General features: G+C 37.8%; 1 protein-coding gene across 1 annotated transcript in view; it reads left to right on the forward strand.

The window, feature by feature from the left end:
- The window catches only part of LOC140230622 (SHC-transforming protein 1-like), a 115,863-nt gene that overhangs the window by 15,307 nt on the left and 79,606 nt on the right, over nt 1-20,950 (forward strand). The window contains exon 3 of the mRNA XM_072310762.1: nt 12,189-12,259. Within this exon, the coding sequence (XP_072166863.1) occupies nt 12,189-12,259 (71 nt within the window). The remainder of the gene's footprint in view (nt 1-12,188; nt 12,260-20,950) is intronic.

The following is a 20,950-nucleotide window of genomic DNA, read 5'->3' on the forward strand; positions in this document are numbered from 1 at the left end:
CAAACTGGGTAAGACCGCATAGATCATCTGATATTAATGTATCCTAAATATGTCCCACTCTAATACCTCTACTGGACATCACATGCCCTTCTTAAGTGAAAGGAAATGAGAGGGGAATGACCGATGGGATGCAAAAGGGTCATCTTCTTGTGAGAGTAAAGCCCTGAGGTTTTATCTCTGGCCAGGGAGGTGAGAGGTTTGTCTCACCTCCCTGCTCTGGCTCATACATTACCTTTTAGTGTTAACAGCAGTAGCACACTGTTACAAGTTGCACAACCCTATTCCCCCCCCCCCCCCCCGTATTATGTATGAGTGGATCATACATCGTATACAGAACCATTATACATTACATTTCCATACCTCTTGAGGTTTTTTTTTCATTGAAAGAGATCAGATGCTACTTGTTTGAATGATAAAAATGAATCATAAAGAGGAAATTCACTGCTGCATTAAACAATAGTAAAGGCAGTTGAACCATATGAAAATTCCATCATGAAAATGATAAATGAAATGATTATGAGCTACATATGTACAAAGTTTAATTACACTACTGTTAATACTTCCCATTGCACAATGTTTTGAAAGAGCAAATGGTCATGTGACTATATCATGTAGAGTTAAAGGACCATTGCTATCCCCAGTTTAAAATTCATATTGTCTATAAGTTCTTTTTTTCATTTTTTTTTTACAATTTTTTTTTTATTTATTGCATACTTCTTTTGTCAGACCAAGGTATGCTGTGCAGTGCACTCCCATTAATAACTAGGAATATGGTTATAATGAAATTCCAGTTCCAACAAAGTAAAAATTATGATCCCCAAATTTTTGTCAGTATATCTTCAGAAATTTTGTGAAGTTATAACAGAATTTCGATACGACTAAAGAAAAATGCTAGTGTCAGTCCCGAGGACTTCATTATGATAGGATTTGGCTGTTGTAGAATTTATTAAAACGTTATAGGCAGTTTTGGTATGTGAAATACTGTAAAGAGCATTGTGTTTCTGGCTGTGCATGAGAACAGTATTGTCATAGCCAATCATGGGGGCCCTTGTTCCTGGGCACAATTGTCCCTCCTGTTCTGGATGAGACCAGTGTAAGAGGAGAGCTTGTCACAAACTGGTGTTGGTTCATGAGGAAGAGCATTGTCCAGAGAGGCTTGTCCTGGCTATCACAATAATAATCTAAATAATGGTCAGGGTTCTGTCTGACCATTGAGAGCTGGACAAGCATCCTGAAGTTTTGGGCGTTGAATCACCTCACCCTAGAATGGTCTTGTATAAAGGTCAAGGGTGTGCTTGTGTGTGTGTTTGTGTAGATCTGTCAATGGGACAGGAATCAAGTTCATTTAAGAATTTAAGAAAAAAACCACGTAAGTGAATGAGGCATACCAAAACCAAAGTAAAAATGCCCCCTAAATGTCTCCCACTTCAGCAGCCGTTGTTTTCATTTTTGTCATGTCAATGTATTACTGAAGCATTTTAAAACAGCTGGAACCTTTCAGCTAATGTTGAAAGTTCAGTTCAGTTATTAAATGCCTCTGGATCTGGTAGGCCTACATGTTTCAGACTTTTTTTTTTTTTTTTTTTTTTAAAGGATAATGAGGATGTGAGTATAAAATGAATGATGCTATGGGGTATCATTACCTTCCCCAAGGCCATTGTTTCGGGTGACAGACTCTGAGGTTGAATCGCCGCCCTACATGTAGCAGTGGACATACAAAACAAACAAACAAAACAAACAAAGAAACCCACTATAACAATTCATATCAACTCTGTGTGTTTTGCACTTGATCTTCTGCCTTTTACAGAATAAGCAAGAAGATAGCAGCTAGCTACTTTAGTACTAAGTTGATAAATGAATGGGATAGTATGCAAAACTTGGAACAATAGAAAAATGTTATGAAATACAATCGAAATGATTTTATATACTATTCTGACTCTTTCTGTTTGTCTACCTATTGTATAGTGTCTGTGTGTGTGTGTGTGTGTGTGTGTATTGTGTAGATGGGAAGATAGGTAGATACCATGCGTGGATGAAGAAACAGACACATGGACAGAGAGAGATTTAAAGGCTGCGTTTATCTAACTTGAGAGAGAGAATCACGTTTCAAAACGCGTTTGGAATGGTGTTTGCGAACGTGGTTTGAAATGCTGTTCTGATAGTACCGCGTTTATCTAACCATCATACAATTGCGATTCAAGTGCTGTTACTGCGCAGCTACTTTGCGCCGTTTGACTCGGGAAGTAAAGGTCAACTGTGTACCAGCAAACATGCCTCATCAGTCACACACAGATAATGGGTAGAGAGCACAACTGGAAACAGCTTGGATTTGACCTTGAGATATAAATGCGTTTCAAAAAGGCATTGCGTTTATCTACTCACAGAACGGCGATCGTGGTCTCAAACGCTATTCAAAACGCCCTTTGAAAGGCGTTTCATAACGTTTCTAAACGGGTTTGAAAACACGGTTGCATTTATTTAACCCCTGAAAATGCCTCAAACGCGTTTAGGATCGTGATTCTGCCTCAGAAAATTTCTAGATAAACGCAACCAATTAGAGAGGAAGAGAGAGAGAGTATTATAGCAAGAGTGAGCACAAGTGGTATGTAACATAGACGTATGATTGACATATCAAGTGTCCTGATCACGACAGGTTTAATGTCTGCGATCAACTTCAGCTGAGATGAATAAAAACACAGGCACCAGTATCAGTGCATGCTGTATTTCCTGTCATTTCTGCCAAGAGGGAGGATGCGAAGTGCTATCAGAGCCGCACACCACTTCAGAATCGGTGTAGAATTCAAAGAAAACAACATGTCTCTCAGTCGTAACATCCGCTGAATTTTCACAGCAGAGTGTGTTCCTTTAAAAGACATCTATAGGAGTTGTTGTCTGGAAGACTGGCTGTATTCAAGTCTTATGTTATCTTGAATACACAGTCATGTTTCCAGTAATTGCAGTCTATAAAGCTGGTATTTGCCATTCTGGGAAAGCTACATATATTATCAAGAAATTATTCTTAATAATAAATACCATCAAAGTAAAGCAGATCACTAAGACCCCGTTTACACCGCCTGACCACTTTTAGGCCGGCCCAGGGCCGGCCCAAATTGCGGTACTCGGTGTGCGTTTACACCAAGAATTTGGGCCTGCCTATATATAAATATTCTGATGGTAGCGGCGCTCTGCATGTGAACAATGACTTCATTGGAGCGCGCCCGCGGGAAATGTGTATTGTGTACGTATGCAATTCTGTGAACTGAATACCTGGGGATGTAATGACTATTTTGTCCGACACAGAGCATGGATTTTGGGATAATTCAAATCACAAATAACGTCACATCACCGCCACTACCCAACAAAAATCAATTTCACTGTTTCTCACCATCCTTACCTATGCACAAATTTTCTGGAGTGAGGAAAAAAAAATTACAGAGATGAAACATTGTGAGACATTGCAGGACTGAATTCTCCGCTCCTTCAAGACAAGACAAGACAAGACAGCATGCACGATATATGCACTCATAACATTACGCAATTACGTCACGATCGCTGCGGAAAGGAAGCGGGACTCGCATTTGGTACAGCATTTGGGCCAGCGTGCGTTTACACCGAGAATAGGTCGGCCCAGGCCGGCCCGAGACAACCTCTAAGATTATAGTGCAATTGACTGATGAGAAATGATAAAAGTTGGAATGTCATTTGATGAGATATGAGTACCCCAAAACAACTGTTTGAGCAACTAAATAATGGTAAGGAAACAAAGTTTAGTACATGTATGTCTCATGACATTGTACTGAGATGTAAAATTTAGTATTGATCAAGGAATATACTAAATGCTGACTTTGAGGATTGTATAAAATTTACAGCTGCTTCATACAACAATCTCAGCAGACCCAATGAAAACAAAAATGCCATGGTTTCTATCTAAGATATTCAAAAAGAATGAGTGGAACGAAACATTAAAATGTGGGTGTGTCACCAGTAAAGAGCAAAAAAAAAAACAAAAACAAAAACAAACACACACACACACACAAATGTATAAATCAAACAAAATATCAGGCTAACATGTCAGTCTGTATTTGAAGAAAACAGCTGTAAATGTACTACAATATGTACATTTACATATGTATTACACAGTATCAAACACGTTCAATTATTTCTGCCATGTCCACTCTTGAGCCCCAGTGAGTTGAGCATGACATTACTAAGTGCCTGCAAGAATTAGCCCATGTCCTACTCTTTCATAGGGCAAGCCTACAGCTACACACACACTATAGGCCATAGGCTATATCCACCGAAGGAAGTTGAGGGTTTCCTGCCATAATGGCACTCAGAATTAGAGCCAACGAAAATGAAAGCCGCTCAGTAATTGTTCATTTGTATCCTGTACCTTGCTTTTTTGTTTTTGTTTTTTTTTTTGTAGACAATACAAGTACGCATTTGTAGTGCACAACTTACTGGAGTTCAATCATATTAAAGATCTGTGTCTTAAAATAGATTTTTATACTGTGCAGAACATTGCATGGCATTGGCACATGATACACAGGTAGGTAAAGTATAAGAATCATCCCAAGCGAGCAACTGATGGTATTTGCAGTTGCCATAGTGATAGCCAATCAGATGGCATCATTGCAGTTGTTTCCAGGGTAGCTGAAAAGGAGAAAAAGATTTGTGTCCATACCCTGTATGTTGCCTATGTCATCTGTGAGTTGGGACTTTGGTCTGTACACCTGCTGATGGGGGGCATTTCATGCAGCATTTTGTCAGACAAAGTTTTCGGACAAATTTGCTCTCAGCCAATCACATGCAAGGATTTCCGTAGCTTGTAACAGTTTGTCAGAAAAGTATCTGGCCAAAATGCTTCATGAAATGCCCCCAGTAGTAGTCTGTTGCCATGACAACAGCCTAGAGTTAAAGATAATAAAAAGTTTTGGTACCTCAAAAGTTTCCCTGAATTTCCTTGTCTTGGTTTGTGTTTCACGTTAAAGTACGTTGTCTGTGAGAATTACTCGCCCCAAAGTGCTCTCATGTCTTAGTAATCATGCAGTAATGGTTTCGTACCAGAGCCGTCGCCGTACAGCGTCGATGAATATATGACTGAATGTGACTCGGTCGAGAGGACCTTGGGAGAGCTACATACACTGACTACTACGGCCAGCGCATGCGCACACAAACATCTTATCCGTTGATGGATTTGAAATTTGTGCGCATGTGATGTGTTTGCATGCACTGGCTGTAGTATTCAGTGTACAGGTAGCTCTCCCAAGGTCCTCTCAGCCGAGTCTTATTCAGTCATCAATTCGAACAGAAAGGGACTATAGGAAGAACCAAACGTTGCCCGAAGCCTGTTTTCAATACTTCACCTTAATTGGTAAGTCTTCAAATTGAAGAATTTTTGGGATTTTAAGTTGACATTTATCCTGCGATACTAAATCTGTCATGATCCTGAATGCTACAATGCGAAGCCCGATTACGCTATGCGTATGGGACTGCTGGTCGCTATGCGTATGGGGCTGCTGGTCGCAGTTAATTGCATGATTACCGGTACTAAGACATGAGAGCACTTTGGGGCGAGTAAGTCTCACAGTGTTAGTTATATGAAAGGTACTTTAACCTGAAACACAAACTAAGACAAGGAAATTCAAGGAAACTTATGAGTTACCAAAACTTTTTATTATCTTTAATTCCTATGACTGATTTACAACTTCTTATCAATCACGTGTGGAGCAATTGCTGCAGTTGTAGGTAACTTGCCTATAGCAGCATCTTCTAGTATTACCTAGTAAAACTTCATCAACTTTGGAATTTCATAAGTGGTACCCGTTTACTACCGGGGTATATGTATTAAAGCCATGCTGTTCACCCAAATTAAAGGACAAGTTCACCTTCATAGACATGTGGGTTGAGTGAATGCAGCAATATTAGTAGAACACATCAGTGAAAGTTTGGGGAAAATCCAACAATCTGTTCAAAAGTTATTAATTTTTAAAGTGTCGTGCAATCACGACATGCTGGATGAGAAGACTACTACAGCGTATGATGTCAGATGCGTACAACGATATAAGGAAAATAAAAAGAGAATTTCACAAAACTTTACTTTTTGAAGAAAGTGCACATTTCTTCAACTTGTTGGGCATTACCCCTGCCTTCTAAAAGAGAGAAGTCAAGTGATTTTTTGTTATGCGAGAAAAGTGAAAATATGTTGAATTTTCTTTATACTTTCTTTATATCGTTGTACACATGTGACATCACAAGCTATGGTAGTCTTCTCATCCAGCCATGACTGAGCAGAAACTTAAGAAAAATTGTAACATTTGAACGGATTGTCCGATTTTCCTCAAACTCTCACTGATGTGTTCTACTAATATTGCTGCATTCACTCAACCCTCATGTCTATGAAGGTGAATTTGTCCTTTAATTGCCACTTTATTTCAAAAGATTAATCAATGAATACTTTAGAAAAGAGGGTTGGACTTGAAGACTTTTGTTTGAAATTGCATACACATGCATGATACATGCACTTTGTATATTGTTGGCAAATTAGCAAAATAGCTTTTTCCAGTCTGACTGCACCTTATGTGTGGATGACTGTTCCAAACCACAATCAGTTATGAGAACTCTATCACTTAATTTTCTAACAAGGATGTACTGGCACGGTAAAACTTCTATAGGCCTGTGAGTACTTCAGAAAAAGATTTATTATGGCAATATGTCACAACAAGTACAAAGTATAATTATTTCAGTGCTGTAATTCTGTGTTACAAATGAAAGTCTTTGGGGAATTTTATAGCATAAACCATCAAATTTTCATCTTTGAATTGGGTCCTGGTGCATTCTACTGCATCTTTTGTAGGAGAAAGATCAGATGGATTACTGTACGAGCTGAAATTTTTGCGGTGGTTTTATTTTCGCGAATTTCGCGAATCGCCTTTGAACCACGAAAATAACAATGCGCAAATAAGTAAGTACAGTTAGACCCTCGCAACCGCGAAATTAACAACACGCGAAAATGTCCTCCAAGTAGCAATTCGCGAAAATATCTGTACGCGAAAATTTAAGCTCGTACAGTAATGCATTATTAAGTCTGCGCCATATGAGACAAGCTATCAATGAATTGAGCACATCTGCCATAATGTTTATAAAAGGGCGTTGAATAGCTACAAATCACATGTGCAATAAAGCATGTCTGTGATAAATAGCTTTTCACACAATGGGTATAAAGGTGTATGATCTGCTGCACTTTACAGTACTTCCAGGAGTTTTCTTCTGAATAATGCCTTTCATGGGGAAAACCACTGTGTTTGTAAATGTAACCAAACTCACGGTGTATACATCTTTATTTTTAACCCAGAAACCTTTCTGAGAAAACCCACAATTGATTTACTGACAAGTGATACATTATGATCTGGAGCATGCCACTAAAAGCTTCTGGAGTATTTAGGAGAATTTTAGAATGATTCAGTGTGCACTATGTAATATAAAAATGCTTTATATTACAGTGTATGTACTTTTACTATAAACAATAATTCTACTGACAAGCTTTTTCAATCAGTAAAACTGTCCTCATCTTGTTTCAGCTGGATCAATATGAGTCGCAATGTACAAGTAAGTGTACACAGAAGCTCAGATATGTTTCTGTGTTTTCGGAGAAGTATCAAATATCAGTGGAGGTCTTGCACAGTGGTTCTATAACTGCTGTTGAAAAGAGTGTCTTGTTTTCAACCACTGCATGACCTTTGCTCACAAAAATTACCACTTGCCTGCCAGTGGGCAGGTCACAGACATCAGGATGCTCAGGGTGTAGCCATGGCAACAGCAGCTCCCTCCTATTGCTTGTTGACCTCACTGCAAAAATCCCAGACACCGAGTATCTGTACAGTTGTACTTCTTGCCTGTACCACATTTCTGACAGTCGCAAACTCATAGATATCAGGGTACTTTACCTAGTACTAGTAGCTTTCACACATACTATGATCGCTTAGTTTGAGACATGATTGTAATAATGCGTCACTCGAATCATGTTTCAAATTAAGCATTCTTGCCACCGTGTGAATGCAAACTGGAATCGCAGAGGGTGATTAGAATCGTAATTCTAGTCATGTTCCAGATGACAGTTCGGGGGTGTTTTCCAATCATGTTTCACCGGAATTAAGCAGTAATACGACTGTGTGGACGTAATTGAACTCCAGTCATGCTTTTGGGGCAGAGTTTATGGTGGCCTGTCAACCATATCTGCAGAAAGACTGCATTCCTCAAACACTCCCACTGCAGTCAAAAGCGCACGCTATCTGTAAAACACAATATTTTTGCAGCATGAAATTTTTGGGAATTGGAGTTGATGGCCTTTTTCACTTTTTTTTAGAGTTGCCTCTAGCATTTAATGGATAGTGCAGACAAGAACTTTCACATGCATTTTAATTTCGCAAATCTTGGCTCGCGCAAAATTTGCGAAATGAAAATGCACACGAACATTCCTCGTTTTACAATACTTATGGCTCAAGAGTGATAGATGGAAACTTAGAAAGAAGCCAAACATCTTGATCTTGTTCTGAAATTCAAAACTGCAGAATCCGCGAAGCCTTCCTATGAACAAATGATGGTTCCAATCGTAATTGCAATTGTGTTTGCAATTCAGCATTCAAATTAAACTTTCTTGGTACGTGTGAAAGCAAGGAGAGTCACCTTCGTTTTTGTTTTTTTTTTTTCTTCTTCTTCTTCTTCTTCTTCTTCTGCTTCTTCTTCTTTCTTTCTTTTTAGCAGGCCATGATATGTAGTACTTAAAGGGAAGGTAAACCCGAAGAGCAATGTGGATTGAGTGAAAGCAGCAACATTAGTAGAACACATCAGTGAAAGTTTGAGAAAAATCGGACAATCGATGCAAAAGTTATGAATTTTTAAAGTTTTGGTGTTGGAACCGCTGCATGAGGAGACTACTAGAGGATATGACATATGAGTGGACAACAATACAAAGAAAATATAAAGGATATTCAACAAAAATTCACTTTTCTAGAATTATGAAAGAGCAGTGGACCAACCGCTTTCAGAAAGCAGGGAGAATAATTGCTACCCTTAACATATGTCAATATCAATTTGATGGAATTTGTAATTTTCATGAAAAAATGGATTTTTGTAGTATTTTCTTTATATTTTCTTTATATTTTAGTCCACTCATACGTCATAACCTCTAGTAGTCTCCTCATCCAGCGGTTCCAACACCAAAACTTTAAAAATTCATAACTTTTGCATCGATTGTCCGATTTTCTTCAAACTTTTACTGATGTGTTCTACTAATGTTGCTGCTTTCACTCAATCCACATTGTTCTTGGGGTTTATCTTCCCTTTAATGTTGTGGCAAAGTGAAGCTCTCAGGAATATGCACTCTGGCCCTTTTGAGGGCAGGGATGTAAACATTCACTGTTTGATAAACCATTCTCCCTCCGTGGATGAACACTATTCCACCCAGACTACAGAATCATAGGTGTATCAGACACAATATAATGCACTGTGAATCTATCTGTGTCCCCAGTAGCAAGACCATGGTTGATGAGATAGGAATACATAATCCAAGGGAAAGGGCAAGGGTCATGCCACATGTGGATTTCAGAGTGGGTTTTTATTTTTCATTTCTTTAGTCGGTGTTGTTTTATTGCACTTTATACTTCCAGCCATGAGATATGTAGCTTTTTTGTTGCCATTCCTCCATTGAGGCGCATCAGGAATCTGTAAAAGAACTACAAAGTTTAAGCTTTAAAGTATCTAGGGTAATGATGATGGTGGAAGGTTGATCATGATTGCTACTCTTATGAATTCACAACGTTGTGTTGTGCTGTAGGAGAACATGTGTCTAGGTGTATGTGTGAGCATGTTGACAGCATGCAAGAAGTACCAAAGTATTGTTTTTCTTTCTGAGACTTCCACTGTAGAGGATGATGTTGGAGTTTAATGGTATAGAGGGAGAGGGAGATAGAGGAAGACTAGATGAAGAACTTGGAAGAGGAGAAGGAGGATCTATGCAGAAGAGAGTACTTTGTAACCTGGCTGTCACAATGTATACTCCATATCAATTTTCATTCCCATTTCTGCCAAAATCCCTGCTTCGGCAGTGAGCCTCTTGAAAACTTGAGTCTCTCCGCTTACGGTGAAGTACATAAGCCTCCTTTATCAAGGAATTATTGTTACCTGTTGTGATGATACCGCATGGCTCCCCAAAAATTACTGTCAGACTTTTTGCAATAATAACTTTAATTTAGATGGTGAATCAATACACATGCATTTTCAAGGTGTGAAACTATAACTTATTTTGTACATCTTACAGAAATCCCCATTCGATGTGCTGCAGTGGTCACAGAGAAATTGGGATCTTTGTAGAGCATGTCAGGAATCCCTTCCCTCCTAGTTTGTCCATTGTGTTCACACCTTACAAAATGGCAAGAGCATCCTAGTGCTAAACTTGGAAGGACGCATCCATGACATGCTTTACAATGATTTACATTTCTCTGTGACACACTTACCCAAATCAAATGGGTTTTCTGTAGGATGTAGTTCAGAAGTTATAATTTCATTGCCTGAAATAGCATTCAGAATGTTTGATCACTTTGAAAGTTCTCAGTGCGGAAATGTGGTTGTAATTTTTTTTTTTTTTTTTTTTTTTGGGGGGGGGGACATACTGTATTTGACATGCTGCATCTTCCTGATTGCTCTGTGTATTAAACCTCCGTGAGTTTTGACGTGTGACTGTTGGCATTCCTACTATCATCACCCTTGCCTTCATATTCCGCCATTATTGTAATGAAGTATGGCTCATACCACCCATCTCATAGTGCTTACATCATTCCTCCCCCAGTGGTTGACTATGCAGTGGTATGGAAAGTAAACACTACCTTGAAAGTGACGTCATCTTGTTAAATGGCGAGCAGACTTGTATACTAAATGGACCTGACCATGCGTCAAAGCTCCAGACAAATTAGTCTTTGCCCGTTTCTTGGAAAACATGTAGTCAAAAGAAGCCCCCCCCCCCCCCATTCGTTTTTAGTATCACAGGTGAATGAGGGGAGGGGAGGATGGGAGCACTGCAAATGAGTAAAGTGCTGTAAGACTGATGTTGGAGCAAAATTCAACCTGCCGCTATGCTTTCAGTGTACATATGTGTACATGAGCCGCACATACATTATTTATCCAGTGTCGTACTCATCCAATTGCGAAACTGTTATGCATGATTTTTTTATCAATTTAGAGAGGAGTGCAGGTAATGCGTTTATGCCTTTTGCCTTGTTAGAGACGGATCAAGCTCTCGGCAGTGAATGGCCGTGCTGATGAATAGAATTAATTTGTGGGTTTCATTCATGCGTATCACACACTCCAGCCGGCAACTCTCCATTTTTTTATGAATGAAATGTTTTTCTGACCGTGTGGTTGACTGAGGCACACCGGCACAGTGCAGGCATCCCAGTCACTACACACACAGTGAATTCATTAAGCTTCAGATTTAGATAAATTTATGAATGACATGTATATTGTATATTATTCACAGACATGGTTGTATCAAATTTTGTCTCTCCCCCTTCCCCCCCCCCTCAAAAAAAAAAAAAAAAAAAATTAAAAAATGGGAAAAGAAAATTACTAACGGTATCATGGGCAAAAAACCCCATATATTTCGAACAGTTTACTATAAAGGTTAGATTTAGAAGTATGTCCGTCAAAGCTTTACTTTTATGTGTAAAAAAATTAAGATTCAAAGATCAGTGTAGAAGTTATGATAATGATACATGTATTCATTCCTTGAATACAAATGATCTTATATTTTCTTCATCTTCTTCTTATTGCGGTAGAAATTATAATGATGACAGTGATAATTTTGATAATGATTATTGTGATTTGTAGGATCATGTTTGTTATAGCAGCTTAATCTATAGTTATTGTTAGGTTTCTTTTATACAAGTAATTGCAACATTTGGTACATTTTGTAGATGCACCCATATATTATGTGCATGATAAGTATTGAATACAGTATAGGAATGTTTTTTGTTATTATTTTTGTTATTTAAGCAGAGTGTGCTGCCATTGAATTGATTTTATTGCGATCCACAGAAAATGTGAGGATTATGATCTATTTTCATGCAAGCTTATGTACTTTGATATATGTTTGTGGTATGATTTATATTTTCTTCTTCTTCTTTTTTGTGTAGTATGTTGGATGCGTGGAGGTCAAGCAGTCTATGAGAACACTACCCTTTGAGGATAGAGGCCAAGTCACAAAGTGAGTATCACTTTATTCTTTTCCTCATTTCTGACAAGACCAGATATGCTAGGTCAAAAAGGATCTGGTTCAGTGTTGGGTGGTGGTTTGAAGAAGTGAAAGAAATCAAAAGGGATGTGGGTGGGGATGTGCTTGAGTTTGGTGTAAGATATTGAGGTACAGTCAGATGCTCACAAGTAATGATGATAATGAATTTATATCAATCAGTATGGCCTCTGCTGACTTCAACACTTTCGTGATCAGTTTCATGTGAGTGCAATCAGCAATCAAGACACAATTAACGACAGAACTTTTGAAAGCAGTACATTGTAGTCCACCATTCTCATTATTTCCACAGCTGTATATGCTGTATAATGTATGCCATACTGATATACACTGTATAGTGAGTCTAATTTTTCACGAATGGGGGCTTCCCAACAATTTCGTAAGTGGACAAATTCGCGACCAAGGAGTGCAAGTAATCAATGGAGCATTGTATACATGCATGCTGCATTCATGTTAAGATGAGAGGTGATATTTCTGTATGTTGTTGAATTTGTGAAAAGTAACGCATTAGCAAAATTTGGAATATAATAACCATGCGAAATACATGTATATATATATGGCACATATGGTAGTCATAGAAATTCATACTCTGAATGTAAAGTGGCACTCTTTTGCTTCCGCTTAGCCGGAATTTTCTTTAAATGAAAATCATGCAATGAATTTAGACTATGATACATAAGTTTCTGTTCATCACTATTGATTAAAGGTAGGATGCAAAGAATTACATCATTCCAGGAAGTTGAATTTCGATCCCACACATGCTGAGTAAATGATGCACACAAGTATTGATCCAGTGCTAAAGTCTTGGAAGAAAAAAAAAATGCACAGTATTTCACACCCTTTGGTTGAAATTGATGTAAGTTGAATATTGGAAGAGATGTTCAAAGCTTTGGGCTAAGCATTGATTAAGCTGATTTATGCAAAAGTGTGTACTTTGTGTGCATTTTACTATCATGAAAATTGGAATAGTTTGTGCCGAGTCTTTAAATAAACAGAGACACCAGTTCAGTATGAAGGTCACACTTAATGAGAGGAAAGTGTATAAAAACACAGTGTGATCTAAATTTGACACTGCTATTTTGATACTCAGTGCCATTGCCAAATAACTTGATGTGGAAATTTTTAGGTCTTGTTTGTCAAAAAGGGTTTCTTCATTCTAGTAGGATAGGTTGATGACATTGATTTAAAGTGTGTGCTGCTCTGTCATTATATGCAAAACATGCAGTCTATGCATATCTACCTTTGCTTTTTCAGTATAGTAACTTGTGCCAATAATTCACCATGAAGATTAAAAAGAACAAGAAGCTAAAAATAGTCATCATGGCTAATTTTTTTCCCAACACTTGTCACTATATTGTAAGGCAGTGTAATGATTTTTAATTAGGATATTTCTAAAATAATGAAAGATCAATATTAATGCAGCTAAATCTTCACTGTCCAGCAAATAGTGATTTACTGTATCATAAATTTGAATAATGAGTTTATACCTGTTAAGGTATTTGTGTCATTAAGTATAAAGATGCAGCACTATTTACACTGAAAAGAGTTCAGTAATTGAATAATGCAATGCTGCACACTGGCACTGGTCTGACGGTCCCTTCCCAATAAAAATCACTGATAATGTGACAATTATTTCTAAAAAGAAGATCAATATCAATGCAGCAATGTCTTGAAAAGAAGTATAGTCAGTTGGCAGATAGTGATCATACTAAAGTTTTGTAATTTATACGTATTTGTGTAGTATGTTGTGTTTTCGGTACATGAAGTCACCAAGTGTTGCTCATGGTCCCCTCATCCAGTGATGGCTGCATCAAAACTTTATATTCGTAATTTTTTAATAGATTGGCCAATTTTCCTCTAGCTTGTCACAGATATGTTTCACTAATATATCTGCCTTAATTTAATCCACTTACTGTACATTATCTGGGATTCATTCTCCTTTAAGTAAATGTACTAAGTGCCTTAATATTAATGTAATCAATCTACAATTGTGACCTCTTACAATCTTACCTCTTCAAGATGAACATCGTTTATATGTTAATCTGTAGTGATTGTCACTTGTACATGTACATGAATGATTTTTTTTTTTTGGGGGGGGGGGTGTTATTGAAGAAAAGGAAATCTGATTGAGAATATTCAGGAAAATAAGTAAAAAAAAAAAAAAAATCACTCCAAAGTCATTACGATTTCACTCTAAATACACTCTTGAAATTCACTCCTCTGTGAGTGAATGTTTCGCTCATTCTTTTTAGAGGCAGTTATCAGAAATCTTTTAATTTCATATATTCTTATTTTTACAAATCCAAAAGAGAATGCTTTGTACAAGTTTCCTTATTATATAAGAATGATAACTGCACATGTAGGCCTATCCAGTTGATAATTCACCAAGTCACATCTAGACTGGATATTTCTGAAGATGTGCAGTGTAAACTCTAGCAGTTTAATCAAACTGCAGCTACAGGTAGGACATACCATGTGTGATGGATACAGTCGTGCCAAAGATAAACAAGGTCATATTATATATTTAGTGCCTCCTACACCACTGTTATCCATGACATTTTGACAGGATAGGCCCTTGATAAGAGCATGCTTCACCACGAAAGCCTCTAGAAATCACTGCCAGATACAACAACCATAAAGTTTGGCAACAAAATATTAGAGTACAGGTGTACATACAATAATCTGTGGATTCATTTTCTTGTCAAGATGCTGTTTAACATTGTAAATATCAAATACATGTAGGCCTACATGTACAGGTGCACAATGTATATAGTTGACCTTTGTCATCTGAGCTGTAAATGAAAAATAAAATACAACACCCAAACATTTTGACAATTACATATGTATGCTGTCACTATCAAGAGATCTACATGAATAAATACAGCTATATCACATAGCCAATAAACCATTACACTGTACCACTACAGTCTAAAGAGAAATATAGATAAATCATTTCACTCATACACAGGTTTTCACTGTTTTGAAGCATACTGAGTTCATTTTCAAACTTGAATAAATTCTCCCCACTTGAAGCCCTGTTACGACAGAGCATTTCAAACAGAGTTACCTCAACAACTTCCGGGCAGGCATTTTTTTAAAACCCAGCCTGTTAAAATGGTCCCCGCAAATGTTGCTTGAACATTGGCACGGTAACTTTTGCCAAATTTTACCCTAGTCAGCTACATAGGGTAATTACCCCGACATTACCACGACAACCCTTTTGTTGAAACATTGTTAACATTCCCTTGATACTCTCAACACGCATCAAATGTGTAACAGTCCAAACAGAATGACTCCCCGCACCCCAAGCACGTACATGGATTGTAACAACACCCCCTTTACACATGAACGGATATGTTGTTATGGAACTCTACCAGGAGAAGGTTTACTGTGTGTGTCTGTTAAAACGGTACCCCTGGCTCTCTCTCCTATTGCCCAAGGTGAAAAATTTTGTTCTCTGGATGTTGTCCAGATGTTGTCAGGGTATCAGGGTTTGAGATACATTTTTAAACAATAGGCCCGTTCACAAACAACGAAAATCGAAATTTCAATCGCCATCCAAATTTCGATTTTTTTTTTGACCGTTCATACACAGGGAAAAATCGCACTTCGCAGCAAGGAAAGAACGATCAGTGGCCAAACTGCGCATGCGCAAATCTTGCATGACCGAAGACTGACCCCGCAGTCCCAATAGAGTTTCGCACGCGCTGCGAACGATGGGACTAAAAATACCGATTTCCGAATCTCGATCGCGCTCACACACACGACGCTTGGCAAATAATCGCGATTATTCTGAAAAAATCGCACTAATAGTGCGAGTTGGATCGCGATAAGGATCGCGGTAATTAGTGAGATTTTTCTGTCCACACTGGAAAAAATTTCGAAATTTTGATCGCGATAGGAAAATCGATTTTTAAATCGCACTTTTTCCCTTGTGTGTAAACGGGCCTAATATTACAGATTCTGGCAGCATGTCATGGAACCATGCAGAGTACTCAGAATTTTAAACTGGAAACACTGTGCCTTCATAGTAACTACTTTAATATGCAGTGATTGTATGACAAAATCTTTCAGTGATCTCTGAGGTCACTCCAGAATTAGCAAAAATAAACATTTTCACTCAAAATTCATTCCAATTTCACTGTAAACTCACTCTATTCTGTTATTAACTCCTTTAAGAGTGAACATTCTCACTATTCTTCTTTTTTTTTTTTTAGAGAGAGAGAGAATATGTATTATGTTGTAACCATGCTTTCTGACCCTACATTGCTGTGGGAATTATTTCCTTAATTGACAGAGCTGTGGAATGCAAACTCAAGTGTTATCTTCCTTTTCTTGCCATTGTGTAAGCAAAACAGTGAAACTAAATTTTCGAGAGGGATGATTTGAAATAACTGTCCTTCCATGGAAAAACTCATGTAAGATGTCTTTTATGCGATTTAATAAAACAGCATCTAGTCATTTGACCACATGTAGGTTTTAGGCAATGCTTTTGCTCCAGGAAGGACTGTAATGAGTTTATTTATCTGGTCTCTATAGTAAACCTGACTCTAGTTCTCAGCAGTACATTACATGCAGTAATGATAGCAGTATCTTTTAGTGTAAGTTCAGGCTAAAAGTGTTCAATCAGGTTTCATTTTGTTAGTATAGTCACATGATATCTTCCCAGGCATGTAATATTTCAATGATGCCTTGTTTTCTTCATTGCAAATATTTACAGTGTGAGCATACACAAATTTCAGGAAATTATGAATTTTAGTTCTGTAATCCTCACAAGGTTTGCAATCTCATCACAAATTTACCATTGAAATCAAGGTAGGTTAAGATCATTGATGCAAGGGTTGAATTCAGTAAGATCTTAGGTGAGCAGAATATTCACACTTTTGTTTTATACTTGGTTTTAGTTTGTTTTATTTGGCTAAATTCAAATATTTCAGACCTGTGGATAACAGATGATGCTATTCAGTATTCTTTCATGTGGGTAACATTTTTGTTTTACAGTCTCATTTCCCAGCATGTGAAATGACAAAGTTCTCCTATAGCATGAAGATGTAAGTGTGCAGAATGTTTGAATTTAAGCTGATGAATGTGAGAAACCAATATCAGCAGATCAAAATTTCTTACGTCCTCTCATTAATAAACATACACTGTGAGTACAAATTTGTTGTAATAATGGTAATAATAATGGTTTGTATAAAATAAAAATATAAAATAAAAATCCAGCAGCTCTAACACTGATATGGTTGCTTTACATCAGACTCACAGAATTCACAACTAAAAGTCATGTACAATAATGCTGAATATATGCATGAGAATAAAACACAGCACAAAATTAGTACAAATACACATCAGACCTAAGCTTCAGTAATGGAATAGGTAAATTGTGAATATCAAATGGTCAGCATTGACTGAAACCATCACCACAACTTCCACTGCCACACAAACTGTACAGCTGACAAATTCATTATGATGTACAGTACATTTCTTCAGGATCAAATTTTTTTTTTTGAAGGATCCCATTTTTTGATGTACTAGTATTTAATTGTAAGGTGTACATAGACAAGAATATGGATTGAGATTAATGTTCTTAAACCATTAGATCCTTTACAGAGCATTATGAAATACTTATAAATTCTAAAGGGTAAATATACATGTACAATGTAGAGTGCTCGACAAGTCTTCCATATGTTGAAAGTTTTCTGTCCACAATGGTCAGTACCAACTTAGTATATTTTTGTAAGAGCACTATGAATCACATTCAGAAAAGTATTGAAGACAGTCCTCCACATTATGATTTTGTTTACAGAACTATTTTGATGCACTACAAGTGGTATGATTTTCATATTGTCCCTAGCACTCTTAGAGACCTAGTAATACAGCATAACTTTGATATTCCAATCTACTGTTTGTGGCTTGGGGGTGGGGGGATGGGAATCTGAACACGTAGCTACTACGTTTGTCTTTATATGACAGACAATGTCATATAAATGTGTTCCTCTGTATAGGAAGGATCTTGCAAGGAAACTTTTGGACTGCACAACATTAGTACAAACTTCTTTTGACTGATACTAACATATCATTATATCATTTTGACAAGTCGTGTCCTGGCAAAAACAGGAGGAAAAAAAAAACAGACTTCCTGGACTTATGGACAAAAGATTGCATACATATCCTCTGACCCACATGCACATCCATTCAAATCCTGCATCGGGGTAGAATGTCATCGGGTTCTCATCCGCTGGAATCCTTCCTCGGAAGCTAGAGAGTGAGCGGAGGAGGGCCGGAGGACAGTATTTCATGTCTGGCTTCACTAATGCCGGATGTAGGGCCCACGATTTTTCTCTGCCAAATGCAGGTAACAAGATCACCGTGGTGGCGAGAGTGATCTGAACGGGAGGAAGGCTGGACGGATGGGGAGGGATTTGGGATGGGGATGGAAAAAGTGCCAAGACAGGCAAATGATGGACACTACAATGATTGATGAAGAAGGAAATAGAAATTCCCCTAAAAAAAAAAAAATTTGCACCAGGAGGGATAAAGAAAGAGCTATGAATGTAGATAAGAAAGTCAATTATCACATTTCTCCTTTCTCTCTCTTACTGCACTCACATGCTAGAGTTATTGGTATTTGTAGCATGTTGCCAAAATTTTGTTCACACATTATGCCCAAAAAAGACCACTTAGGTGTGAGTTTCTTCAGTTTGTCTCCCTCTAGAAGAAGAAGCTCGCACCTGAATCTTCATCCCTCTGAATAATATCTTTCTTTCAAAGACCACTTAGTTGCAAATTAAAGCGTGTTGTATCTCCAGACTCTGCATGCCTAAATAATAATCAGAGTGTGACCCTGGGTACATCATCATTAGCTCTTAATGTGCCATGGTAGAAATCCCCTGTGTGCCACATTATTCTGAGAAACCAACGTTGTCATGCTTTCAGAAAACATTCTGTTTTTCAAATCTTTTTCTGTAGATTTCTGTTAAGCAGGACATATAGTGAGTAAAGTTGTAGAGAAAATGGCAAGCTTTGCTTGATGTAAATTGTATGACAAATCTATAATTGTTTTTTCTTTCAAATGACTGGTAGCTAAATTACTGTAAAGGCATGACTTTTGCACACAAAACAGTGGCTGAAACTTAGAATTTACATGCAAATCTAGTACGGAACACCGCTTGTTAGTCAATCACAAAGTAAAATGCAAGCTATATGTGAGAGGAACGGAAGCGCGAGAAACGCTTTCATTGTAATGCGGCATTTGGCGATTTATAAATCGGTTTTGGCGGGTTTGCACGTTTGAGCAGAATATGCGAAGTTGGCATGCTGTCGACTGAGTCGGATGTGCGAACGTGGGCACATAAAGAGTTAATACAACTGTTTGATGATCACCTTTATACCTACAGTCAGTTTTTTTTTGTATGTGAAAGGGCAACAAAATTTTTGCAATGGTACAGTATTGCCTGTGGACAATGGAGGTGTGTAGTTTGCAGTGGTTGATGAGGGCAGGTCTGAGCTACAACTTATAAACACTTTTCAAAAACTGACAAAATGACTTTACGTCGGTTATCTCCACAGAAATGCGTCGTGGGATCTAATGCAGTTGCAATCACGCTTTTTTTTTTCAGCATTTCTAACCCCATAATCAGAACAGCTTTGCATATCATCTGCCTAAATCTCCATGAAAGTTGTCTGGAAACCTATGTAATTCTCTACCAGAAGTGAGTTGATGAAATATCCTCGGGTAAATCGTCAGGCTCAATTAGGTGAAGAATGGGTGTCACATTTAAAACTGGATGGCACTGTAGCATTCAATGGAAATACATAGATTAAAAATTAATACTAATGATATGGTGGGTATGTAAATTTGGTTAGAAATGATTGCTAATAAATGGAAATAAGATTTAGGCTCTTTGGCAAAGGTTGACCAAATTGCTGCTTATCACAGACAGAGCAGTGTGGTACATTGTAGCAAGAATAAGCAACCTTGTTAGGCAGTACAGTACCTACATCTTGTACGTATCCCAAGCAAATGCATTGCACTTTGCAACTTCTAGCGCTGGATAAGATTGCGCAACTGGCATCATGCACTACACAGCATCCTATGTCCGTTCTTGCAATCCGAGTGGATTGTGAGGCCCAAGAAATGTAAATGAGGGCATCTCTAATGCACTCAGGATTGCTTTGCATACACAAGACTGTCATTATGTCTCCGTCCTACTTCCTCTCCCTCCAACTTCTCTGTTTCTTTGTCTAAATTACATCGCATCTTTAAGAGGAGTCCATGATGCTGTTTAATTGGAGGTGCGGAAGGAGAATGGAATAGGAAATACAAGGCTATTTCTTTGTGAATCAATTAGGGTGATGCAGTACCGTGAGACTGACTGTGATAGCATCTTATTGCACAAAGAGATCACATGTGTTCCTGTTCCATATGGTCTTTAATAAAGGGATCGTATAGTTTTGGTTGAAACCTAATTTCAGGTTTCTAACATTTTTTTGTGAGATAATGAGAAACCTCGTATGAAATATGAAAGAGCATGTAATTCTATGAGGAATTCAACGTTCATTTGATGAAAATTGGTTTTGAAATGGCTGAGATATCCAAAAAAAGAGCGATTCTGATAAAGTGTGGGACCCACACTTTATTACAAT

This window comes from Diadema setosum, chromosome 7, assembly GCF_964275005.1.
Source record: "Diadema setosum chromosome 7, eeDiaSeto1, whole genome shotgun sequence".
NCBI lineage: Eukaryota > Metazoa > Echinodermata > Echinoidea > Diadematoida > Diadematidae > Diadema > Diadema setosum.